Source organism: Gavia stellata, chromosome 3, assembly GCF_030936135.1.
Source record: "Gavia stellata isolate bGavSte3 chromosome 3, bGavSte3.hap2, whole genome shotgun sequence".
Lineage (NCBI taxonomy): Eukaryota > Metazoa > Chordata > Aves > Gaviiformes > Gaviidae > Gavia > Gavia stellata.
The window spans coordinates 43275194-43288173 of NC_082596.1; the positions used below are offsets into that span (position 1 = coordinate 43275194).

General features: G+C 37.3%; 1 protein-coding gene across 1 annotated transcript in view; it reads right to left on the bottom strand.

Moving 5' to 3' along the window:
* Positions 1-7097: 7097 nt before the first annotated feature.
* Positions 7098-12980, bottom strand: part of XKR4 (XK related 4) — a 239515-nt gene continuing 233632 nt past the window's right edge. The window contains exon 3 of the mRNA XM_059815684.1: positions 7098-8044. Within this exon, the coding sequence (XP_059671667.1) occupies positions 7098-8044 (947 nt within the window). The remainder of the gene's footprint in view (positions 8045-12980) is intronic.

Sequence of the window (12980 nt, forward strand, 5' to 3'; positions counted from 1 at the left end):
TAGTGTGCAGCCCTATAGCCTTCCCCTGAGAGAGAGTAGCTAGAGATATGAATCCTTGCTAGCTGAAGAGATAACTGGGCCTGGCTCTCCCCTTGGTCTCTGCTTACCACAAATCTACTGCTGGAAAAGCAGTAATGAATAATTCTGTGCAAAGCACCCCAGAGGACCCAAGTCCTTCAGGTAAGATGGGTGGAAGAATACTTGCTGGGGGATCCTGGCAGGCTTAGGTGGGAGATAGGAGCTGAGCTACTCTGTGCTATGAAGACTGAGGTGTTTCTGACCAAGTCCAGGAGCCAAATTTTAGGTGCTTGAACGTCTAGCATAAAAGGTTCAGGAGCTCCTGGTTACTGCAGTTTGGAGGAGCACAGTATTAGCTTAAGCCCCCTGAAGTGCCTGTGCTGACCTCTGCATGTGTGCTGCCGCACGCCAGGTGTCTGGTCCCCTGTGTTGTGGTTTTCGGCCAGCCCATGCACGTGGGTTTCTTCTCTGTGGGCTCTTTGGTGCATGAAGTGGGGGAGAGAGTGCTGGACTATGCCCAGGCTTTGCCCCGAGTGGGCTCGTAGCACCCAAACACAGCCTACATCTTGCCTTAGCACTACGTTACATCTCTGAAGGCTCTTCTAGACATTCAGCTAGCAGCTCTTTTACCTCAAGGAAATCACTTGTTGGTGAGTTTCTGTTTTGCAGTACCTTTTACACACTAGATGGCTGAGTGGACACACCTATTTCACACTAGAAATGCTTCTGTGAGGTTTAGTTCAGCGCAAAAAAAACCCCAAATCCCAAGCTTTGTTAAAAGGATGTGGACTTTCCTACAACAGAACAGATCTCGTGTAGAAAAGCTGCTAGCATGCCTAGGGCTACAGCATGCCCAGAAGTAAGATCCAGAAGCAACTGCTTCCAAAGGTGTCTGAAATAAGAGGCTGGAATCTACAGATACAGAAAATGTTGGTATCCATAGCAGTCATGTCTTTGTTTCTATGAATGTAGCATGTAGTTACAGTGACAAATCCATTACATTTTTAAATTTATCCCAATCATTCCTGGAAAAGAGATTTTTGGTTACACTTTAAAGTTTCTTGGCTGTTTTTATTTTACAGTGCCTTGCATGTAGAAGTTTAGATTTGATCTTTCTATTAGTTGGCCACTTATCTCACAATTTCTTGTGAAGTTCTATCAATGAATACAGCATCTATAACTCTGTTGTACTTATACACAAGCTCCTCTCTTACCTCTAGCTCATATGCAAATCACCCCATAAATGTTCTGAAGAGGACTTTTTCCCCTGCATCTTGCATATCTGTCCTCTTTGCTCCAGGATTCAGAGTAGGCACATGGCTTACTAATGGGTGTATAAGATCCTCTGCATAAGAATTAGATGTTAAGCATTCAGAACAAAATGGAAGTACAGGAGCCAAGTTTACGTGTTTAGAAAAAAATCCTTTTAATGAATGCGCTGGTCAGCAATTGGCTTTTCTAAGGATTACTGGAAATGACTGTTTCAGAGACATTTTTCAAAGTCTTTTTAAAAGGATCACAAAACGGCAACTCAGTCAAAATGGGTATATTCTTAAATGTTTGAACTAAAAAGGAAAGAAGAAGAAATGTTTTGATTCATACTGAGTTAGCACTAAGTTTAGAGTATGCATTTTGGGTTGAGCCAAGTGACATTCAGGCTCTTTGGTATGAAGCGAATCCCCAGCTGGCTTCAGCGAGGAGCTAGGAAGTGAAGATTTTTCACTACTGTGGTCTGAATTCAGGCAGTTATGCACTCAGGGCCAGGAGCCTGATTTTCTCATATTCACGCCAGTGTAACGTGAAGAAATCCCACCAAACACCTGCAGTGAGGTCACTACGGTAAAAGAAATGGTCCCCTCACATGTTAAAAAAGCTTTGCAAATGATCTGTAGATCAGTGATGCTATTCCCCTAACCTTGCGTGAGCAAGGTTTTACAAGGTCATCTCCGTCTCTCCTGTAATGAAATTTGCTCATACCAGATGTGAGAAATCATCTCAGAAGCAGATCACTCAGCAATTTTCAGCCAAGTGAAAATGATGACAAAATTTGTTTCAAAAAATCACTATATGTGAATTGCAGTAATCTGTTGTGGGTTTTTTAATTCCCAGATTTAAAAGAATCTGTTCTCATTTTGCATTTTATCTGTTTTATCAGAATAAAGAGGAATGGATTCAATGCTATAATGAAAAGACATAGTTCTATAAACAATCAAGGGAAAGTTTAATAATGTAATGTCTCTGCTATATAAATGGCTGTTTGCCACTTACTCCATTTGGCTTTCTGCTGAGAGCATGGGCTTCATGTGAGCTAGTCTAATTGCTACAATTAGCAAAATTAAATGGCTTATTGTGTATTTAGACAATTTTTTCTGCATTCTGCTTTGTTATGCTACAGAATTAGCAATTACAGTGTTGGGTTTGTAAATTCATGGACACGTGTTGTGATTATTTTCATCACGGACCTTTTGTAGGGACTCAAATAAGCTTTAGATGGATGCACAAATGCAATTTACTCTGCTTCCCCCCATGCACAGGAGCAAGAGAGGCAGCAGTAGGACCCCAGCAATCTGCTGAAGTCTTTTCCTTGGCATTGTGCAGGCCGTGCAGGGGGTACAGAGTAAATCACAGCACCTCAGTCACTCCAGATTGCATGATTTCAGGAACAGAGTGGAGAAAGAGCAGCGGCTTTGGGAGCTGAATCACTGGCAGAGCCAACTAAAACTCAGTACAGCGCCACTTTTAAGGCTTTTAAGGAATTGTATGGTCAAATCACAAACACTTCAAAATTGTTTAATTTGGGTTCTAAAAAAACCAACAGGCTAGTTGCGAATTTTTGCTGGCCAATAAAAAGTAAATGAATATATTGTGTGATTTGGAGTCCCTTTCCAAATAAAGCAGCACTCGTACTTTTAGTACCACTCATGAATTGCTCTTTAGGGGAGATAAGGTTGTATTGGCTAGACTATCATATTTTTTTAAACAAATTGGGGTTTAATAGCTATTCACCACATCATATTAAAAATTGCAGCTCCAATAAAATTTTAATTTACCTCCTCTGCCTGAAAGTTTCCAAAATCAGGCAGCTGAGGCCTAGCATTTAATTTTGGAAGGAATTTTTTCTCAAATGTTATAGACATTAATTAACAGAAAATTTGTTGATTTGCCAGTGAAAACAGTGTTTATATGCCATCAAGCCCATATAACCCAAGCACAGACACATTGTTCTAGCACACGAAGCATATTTAAACTGACATAACCAAAAGTGGAAATGAGGTTTTTTCCCATTATTAAATCTGCATGAAAAAAGTATTGCACATATTTTCAAAGAATAAGGTTTTTTAAAAAAAGTTTATCTTATTATAGAACAAATTTCTTTTAAAATATGACAAAAGGTTTATCTTACATTTTCTTATGTTTTCTGAATGAACATGGTATGCATTACCTCTTTATCTAATTAGAGTAGTGAAAACTGCTTAAATTGCCTTTTCTGTAACATACAAATCCACAACTCTCAAAATTTTAGGACCAAGTCTTTAACCAGATAAGTTACTGTTAAATCTGATGGCAAATTTCTTTGATTCAGTAGAACAATTCTTACATGACTCTTACTTCTAACAAAGAGATGTGATTGCTTTTCTTTACCAGAATATAATTATGAACCTTTTCATTTTTGTGTTATTCTGGAATGAAATTTAAAAGACCTGATTTTTTCATTATTTCAAAAAAGCAGAAGTTATTTTTTTAAATTTTTTTTTTTTTTTGCTATTGCTGTCTTAATTGTACTTCATGAATAGATCTTAAAACTGTCTGTGGTAAAAAGAATAGTGCATATTGATTATTAACTGTCCGTAAGGCCATCATGGGATTTCAACGTGGACTATGTTTAATCTTAATAACTTCTATAAAAAATTCTTACAGCTTTTAGTGCGACTGTTCACAGCAAAGCAAATTAAGAAACTGTCCATGTAGTCATCTGAGCGTTAAGATTTCAATTGTCATCCTGTTCTCAGTGCAAGTATCACTGACATTAAGAACATAGCAGAGCAAGATTTTGGAGAGCAAATTTTGACTTGGTATAAAATGACTTCTTCCCCTTCTTCAAACAGCCAGACTGAATCCTGAACACAAGCTGTGTATACGTACTGCCACGTATGGCGCTTTGCACTCAGACCCTGCAGTAGTTTGCTTAAGATAAATTTATAAACACTATTTAAAAAAATAAAAAATTCTGGGAGAGTAAGGAAAGTAAATGCTAGATATTAAAAACCACGTGGATAAATAATGCCTCTGTGTCCTTCCTTCCAAAACCAAACAAGAGCAACTCAAACAAACTCACCCCAAACCTTCTTCAGAAACCTTGCAATGCAGGCACTGGTCCAGAGTGTAACCCTTTAAATTCTGTACAAAGCAACGTTTCTTCAATTCTGTAAACCCTGACCAAAAGGCTCAAGAGCGCTGCCCGCTGTGCTTCATGTTAAATTTCTGTGTTGTTAAAGCAGCAGTAGACACATCGGACTGTTTCCAAAAGAAACCTTCACATCTTGGATTACAAAACTTACCATTTGCCTTGTTTGTAAAGAAAACTGGCAATTTCCTTGTGCGAGCTAGCGTTTGATTCTGGAGTGAAGGCTCTACTGAATTTGACAGGAAAAAGGACTTGCTCCCAAAATCTTTTTTAGCAGTTCTTGCAGTGGTATATTTTCTGACAAAATAGGAGTGCTTTTCTCTGAATAATTAGCTATATCTCCATGGAGGGAAGGGCAATCATTTTGTACAAAGCTTCAGATTTGGACTATCAAAGAATTATTTTATTTAAAAAATTACTATAGAGGCAGTCTGCCACTGCCTGGTTTGAAAATACCTAAGAAACCCTTGAAGCACAGGTGTTTTCTGATCTGTGTAAAGTTCCCTCTGACTTGCAGATTCCTGCACTTCCACAGATGTTTTGTTTTGAGGAACTTGCCCCAGCAAAGAACAGCAGGTATCGAACATTTCACTAATAAAAAAAGTCAACGTTAAAAATGGCTAATTGAACGCATACAAATAAACATAGGCTGTGTAGCCTTGGCCACTTCATAGTAAAAACATTAATAACAGGAAAGACTGAAATTTACCCAGCAGCATATACAGCTGTGACTACACTAGATATACCTGACAGTGAAGATTACAATACCAATCATCAGGTCTTCTCCATCCTGACAATGCCATTTACAGCAGTAACTCTTCAGTTCTGCTTCGCTCTCCTAAACTGGATGGAAATAGTTCTAGCAAATTGTTTTGTATGGAATTGCTTGGTGTCTTTACAAGCCACTTACATTTGAAGCAGGATCCACGGTTTATAGAGTATTCTAAAAGTACCCATGTAGGCTTTCATATGGCATTACACTGCAAAACAAATCCATAATGTGTGAAAACCAGGTTTATATCAACCTGCAGAAGCCAGTTGATAAAATTCATGGACCAATTCTTAAAATCTAAGCTATAAAGAGAATGAAATGTATTAAAAGATTTGAGGTTTATAAAAAGTAACCTTTTTATACCATATTTTTACTTTACAAAAATATTGAAATAATTCATGAGTTTTTCACTCTGCACCAGCTTTAAAAAAAATACTATCAAATTTTGACTTGCACCTTTAATGCATCTGAAAGCACCATCAGGGGATACTTTTAACATAAAGGAGGACACCATTGACTAGATTTAGGGAGGTATTTAAAACCCAAAAGCTTGCAGCAAAAGCACTCTATTACAAGAGATTCAACGGAATTTTTAGACATATCTGGACACAAGTCTTGAACATGCAGAAGAGGGTCTTCCACATAACTTGCTTATATTATACTTCGGTGAATATACTTACTAAGAGGTGGCTGAAAGCCTTTAAAAGACATCACTTTCACCTTGGGTGGGAAAAATCAGAGCTGTCTCTACACGTTGAGAACTTGATTGGTCTTTTCTGCTTCTTGCTCTGGTAGGGCTCGTGCCACTCGTTATCTGTCCCTCAGGCAATATCAACCTTGCAGTTATATAATGTTTGGCACTAGAAGGGTATGGCATGTCACAGTCTCTTGTCACCCCTGCATACATTCACACACTGAATCATGCATTCTCAGTCCTGAAACAGAGAAGTTGCAGTGTGTTCATCTCCTCGCAGTTTCTTCCGAAATATCTGAATGGGGTCCTCCAAAAAGTTTAGAATACGAAAACTATACTTCCCTGTTGTTTTACATATATATATATATTTTTGCAAATTGAACACTGAATCATGATTATCATTTAATTTACATCACTACGTGCTAGAGCTCCTTATTTCTCCTGAAAACCAGAAGTGAGCTGCATAGGATTTCTGTTGAAAGTAACATAAAGAACTTAAATTGCATTTAAAAAGACACTGAAATTCCACAGAAAACAAACAGTTCTGGTAGTATTAATGTTTATGACCTACTTAATCAGAATTTAGTTTATTTTCCATTGACAGCCTTACAAACATGATGATGTATCTTTTTAATTAAGAACTATTTTGCAAACCTATTCTAACCTGAATGGTTGATTTATGGGAGCGTTGAAGACTACTGTGCTCCTATTTTTGCCCCAGAAAACAGTTTTCATAACAGCAACATTGGGTGCTACAGCTCTGTTATTTTTGAAAAGGTTTTGTTTGTTTGTTTTTGCCATTGATTATGCAAATATCGATCATTCATTTCTAAAATAAAATGCACTACTGGCTAAAGTCGAAAGCTCTGGTCAGAGCCTTCCTATTGGTTTGATTGTAAGTACTGTGCAGTCGGAGTTTCATAGCAGCAAGGAGTTGTGGGTGAGTTTCCCCAGCTGAAGGAACTGATCTGTACGTGTGGGTCAGGGTTTGGGTTTTTTTGAGGCTTTCAGGTGATGCTGCTGTATCAGTGTCCTGCAGACAGACTGCACACAGTGGATCAAATGATAATCATGATGATAGCCAGACTAGGAATACTACAGCTTGCTGCTCTACTTGTAGTACGCAGTTTAGTTATTTCTACAGCCCTGCTGTCAACCCTCATTGGACTGTAATGTCGGAGCTTCTTCAAGCTGTGTTTTTGCTTTGTTTACAATGTGGTTTCATATTCCAAGCGCTCCTGGATAAGGGCATCGTCTTTATACTGTAGCCGTGGAGGAGCAGGGGAACATTCAAATGCTAAGATCGCCTTCCTCAGGCTCCTGTCCAACACGTGTCTCTCCCACGCTGGGTACCTGTTCCTGAACAGATCGATTTTAATGACAGACTCCTCAATCCTTGGTGGCCGGGATGAAGGTGTGGACGGTGCGGTGGGTCTCACCTGAAACACAGGCACACACCCGTCCCTCTCTGCGAACTTTTGATCCCGCTCGCTCGTCACACTCCGGTTGTTGGAGATGGACCGTAGAGTGTTTGTTGCCACTTCTGGGGGTAGGGTGAAGGCAGCGGCAGGGTCCTCACAAGCACAGCTTGGCGACTGCCCAAACCTTGGTCCGTTGGGGTGAAAGAAGGCATAGTACATTAGCATAAAAACAATGCCTGTTAAAAAGCTGCTGAACACTACACACAGTGCTGGTATGGCAAATGCATCAGAGATCGGTGGGGCCTTGTACAGATACCAGAGAGCACTCAAGGCGGTGTTTTCTAAAAGGATCACAAAATAGTAAATGAAAAGCCTACAGCGTGTCCTTCCTTCCTTGACATTGAACCAGCTGAAGATATAGATTATCCCAACAACCATGTCGAACACTATCTCCTCCCATTTAGTGATGCAAAACTCTGTCTCGCAGTGGACGATCCAGAAGGTCATGATGCACCAGTGCAGCACGATGAAGATCCCAAAGTACAGCTGGAAAACCGAGGCAAACAGAGCAAAGGTAATAACCCTTGCTGCAATTGTGAAGAAATGCCAGCAAAACTGGATTATAACAGCCATGTAACTGATGGGTTTCTTGTCATCACGGGAGTCACGGAGGGCCTTTTGGTAGGAAGCCAAAGCCCAAGCCAGGGATACAAGAGATGCTGCAGCAGTAAGACCTAGGAGGAAACAGGAGATGCAGTTAAGGCATAATTAGTTGAATTAGCACTTAGTTGAAGCCGGTGAGAACCTTGCTGCTTTAAATGCGCTCTTCACCACTCACGTAATGGAATCTCTTACTTCTCCTTTAGCTCAGCCAGCACTGAGAAATGGACCTCTACTGCTGAGATTTCATTCCCCTTATAAGCACACTGGCGTGCTGGGTACACACGAACAAGAGCGGCTAGCAAACTACACTCTGAAATGCTTCTCTAGCAATTTTATGTTTGAAACAAATTCATTAATTCACAGTTTTGAGCAAGTTGGGTATAGGTGTCTCTGTCAGCTGTGTGATTCAACAGGATCCATTGCAGTCATTGTTTTAAAGAAAGAATATGCATTTTCTGATTTTGATAAGTCATTAGAGAAGCCTAATATAAAGCAACAAAGTCTTTCTAATTAAAATACCAGCATCATATACATATAAACTAAATCAATAACAATATAAGCATAAATCTACATTTTTAAAATAAATTAATGTAACTCCTGTTACACCAAAGTTTAAACTAACTGCCTTACTCTTGCGGAGGGAAAAATATTGCCCATTTTGATATTTTCACCACTTTTAAACAGAATTTTAATAAGTAGAAAATGTCAAAACTTTATTTTCTTCCAGTTAGAAATTAAATTAATTTTAGAAATGTTAGAATTTTCTACTGAATTAAAATTCTGAGTATAAATGCTCCTAAAGTAGGAAGTTATGACTTAATGTTCATACAGTTATTCTGTCTCCCCTATATCACAGAATTGCCTATTTATAAGGCCCGGAACTATAATATTTCTGGAAAACCTGTCAAATACATTTCACAAAGATAATTCAATATAAAATTATTTCTCATGAGATTTTCAAACATTATTTTTATGAAAATAATTCCTATTCACTTGAAAATACAAAAACCGTATAAAATTTTTTTAAAAAAAACTTTCTGTGCTTATTTTGAATGTGTATTATTCTTTTTTCCTCAAGTGAGTTTGATTGTTGTCAGCAGGGAAACTTAAAAAAAAGTTGATTTGCAACTGAATCTAGTTTTTAAACTAATCTCTTACTTCCATACACTACCAGAAAAATACCTTACGTTCCCATTTAAGAAGTGATATAGTTCAGCATAATTATTCAAATGCTTAACACTTACATAGCATTCTGTTAGAAATGAAGGATAATTCTTCTTTACTAGAAGATTAATTTTTATTTACTTATGACTCATATCAAGCTGCTTTGGATGGAAATGGGAATTCAACTGAAATGCAAAACCCCAGCCTTTTAAGTGTATTGATTATTTAAATAAAAATGCAATAAATATGTTGTATACAGAGGAAAAATGTATCAAACATTTTATACTTAAAACTCGTTTATTACCAAAGCAAGTTTTATATACAGTTAATGAATGAATTCATAAGTCTCAGCATCCCGGACTGAGAATTTATTCATAGACCATTTAAAGATAATGATGCTTCAGCTTACTCAATTTCTAAGCAGCTCCTTAACTCTGAACTAGTTATTGAAGTAAATCAAACTGAAATGAAGAAAACATTTCTTTTTTCTGCTGTTTCAACAACCTTTGGTTCTGGATGCATAGACAGTATCTTTCTTTCCTGTTCAATAGCTTTCTTTAGAACCTAACCATCAAGAATATATTACTTAAATATTATAAATTTTGTGCAAATTTTGCTAATACAGAGTGGTAAGTTTAAGCCTAAATATATGTTGCTATTCACTTTTGAAAAAAAAGTTTATTTTAAAACAGACAAATGTAGGTTATGGATATAATACCTGATTCTGAAGGAAAAAAATCTATTTAAGCAGTCCACCTGGCTTAACACACTAAGATTTTGCTCAGTAAGTAGTACAGAGAGATTCATTGCTTTCAGGAGGGATTATGTTTGCCAGTGTTTCTCCCTCAGTCACTGGCAGGGTGCTAATCATGTTGTGTGCTCCCATGAATCCATGAATTTAAAAAAACTTTGTTTTAAAAATAAAAATAATAATAAACAATCAGCAGAAATACAGAACAAACTTAGGATTCTAGGGAGAATTTTTAATAAAACTTCAGCATTTTTCTTCCCACGCAGATGCCTGGATGCCAAAACACCAGTGTTACTTCTGGAATCCTCCTTCACAGAGGAAATAAACTATCAGCGATGAAGACAGGAAGGAGGCATGGTATAAATTGTCATTTTCATTTCTGACATATATATTTGCTTTTCACGCTGGGCTGCCTTTCAGTGACCATTATCTCTGGAGACAACACTAACAGCTGAAAACATAAGTTCTCATTTTCCTGTAAGAATGTTTTGAGTATTGAAAAACCCCTGTTAACTTCCCTTATAAAATGAAAAGGTTGGAAAGGTAGATGAACAGGATAAAGGATTAGAGACTCTTTCAATACAAATGAGCCACTCTGAGCAAGAGCTCAAAAATAGCATTATCAGCACAGGAAAGAATAATGTGAGAGAGAAATCCATGTATTTTCTTTGCAAATCTAACTTTAATGACCTCACACACTCCCCCAGAGGTTTGTAGAGATATCATCCATTTTGCATTAGGAGGTGTAAAATCATTTAATAATGCACACAGACTGTTCTAAATAAAAAGTTAAAATTCATAGGAATTTCCAATGTTCTAATGTAATTAATTCATAGTCATTGTCTGAGACAGAAAGAAGCAAGTACAATAGCAATGTAATTCTGTTATTTAAATAGTCATTAATAAAGAAATATCCTTTGCTTTTACAGAACAAACTCAGGGATACTGGGATACAGGAGAGAAAAGGAGACAAGGGAGTGTACGAAAGGGAAGAACTGCCAGTCAAAGCATTGTGTATCTACTCTTGTGCTATTGGCAATGGTGTTAGGGATATAGAATTAAGATAAGGCTGAACATTTCATGGACACCATCCATTTTTCTTTATTGATGAGACCAAGCACTAAAGGATTATTAAAAGCATAATTAATAATGGGAGCAATAATGTAAAAGTGATGCAAATAGCACTTTGCTAATAAAGAAATGTCACTATATAAATAATTCACTGGGAATGGCTAAAGATAAAGTGAATTATTGTAGCACTGAATGGCTACATTAATTAGAACATATTGATGCATTTGCTGAGTGGAAACCTCTTTATCCATATTTCAAAAGAAGAACGAAAATAAATTTCTGTTACTAGCAAAACAAAACTTTAAAGGCACTAACACAGCACCCGGAAAAACCAATAGAATGTCCTATAGACCTAATGGAAAACAAATAATTTGTAACAATGCAGGTGGCTTAACTTCTGCAGTCTTGAAGGCTTATTTGCCATTCAGAAATGAACAGAGAAGATTGGACTGTGATCTATGGAGCCATCGTTCATGAAGAACAAGCACCAGCTCTCCCGCTTGCTCAGCGGCAGTCTCTGCACTGATTCTTCAGGTGCTGCAGCAGCTTTCTGGTGTATTTGACAGTCTTGTATATCAGAGTCTTGTATTTAGGGTCTTAATCTCTGAGATTAAGGTTAACTAGCCATTCTCAGTGAATATATACTCAAGAAACTTTATGCTCATCTGTTGCAGATTGTTGGAAGCCCAGGAAAGCAGGAATTCTGTAAAATGGCCTTGGGAAACATGAAAGCATGTTACTGTTTCTTCCTTTTCTAAAGCTGAACCTTCAAATTTTTTTCCGCAGTAGATGATTTGGTCTCTAAAGTTCTGTCCTGAATAGGAAAGAAATACAGGCTTTGCACAGGAAAAAGATCACTTCACATATTGCATGAGGCAAATGATGCTTTTGTTTGTTTCTAAAATGGACACCTGAAAAACTCTGAAGAGCAATTAGTTGGGAGTGTACCTACCCACCTCCAGCCTTTGTAGCTTAGCCCATTGAGAATAGCCTCAATAGTAAGATTAGCTAATAATGCATTGTATTAGGACAACTTTCTGTCAGGAACTGATTAGAATCTGTTTTGAGTGAAAAAGACAATTTAACCTCTTTTATTCTGTTAATGGTTTGCATTACTGAATTATGTTATTTGTATAAAGGAATGCCAACTTCATAATTACAGATGAGATTCAGATGTCCTTAAGATAATGCACTTCCTGTCTGAAAACAAAGAACAGAATTGCCTTGATAGAATTATAATTCTAACTTCCTTCCCTAGATATGATTCATTTCTCCCTATATAAGAGATGTTCTTGCATTTTAGAGAGCGTGGCGTACCTGTACTGGTACTTTAAATAATACATAATACACTGCAATGAGCTACAGCTCATTAAAGACAAAATAAAAAAACATTAACATGACTTTCACAAGTGAAAGCAAAGATATATGAGGGAAAAGAGAATGTATACAGAGATGGATACATTCACGAATGTAATATTATTTCAGGGAAGCAAGCTCAAATAGCTACAGGAAAGCCAATGACTTTCTCCCTAACTGTGTTTGTGAGAAATCTGACTGAAATGTTCATGAGTAGTCCAAACAGAATTGCTCACAACAGATAAGGGTTTTCTGTATTACATCTCTGCTTGGCAATTGACAACTTAATTGTACCCGCTGACATCTCTGCCTTTGCATGACGGTTCTCCCAAACGTGCACAATTTATTTAACTTTGAGGAAAGCAATTCAACGACTAAGCAGCATATATGATTTACTAGTTTGTATTTTTCTCCCACTCCCACAATATAATCTTTAGACTGGGGTGTAACTGAAAAAAATACTGGTCTCATTCTCACACTAATTTTACTTTACTCCTGATTTGTACTTGAGAGAGTAAAGGCATATTCAGGTCCATAAACTACTTTTTTTCTAAACACATCAATCCATAAATCATATATAGAATAAGTACAGAACACCTCAGGTCAGCTGAAAACCCTACAAATGAATGAACTTATCAGAGACATTCAACTGATTTCAGAAATCA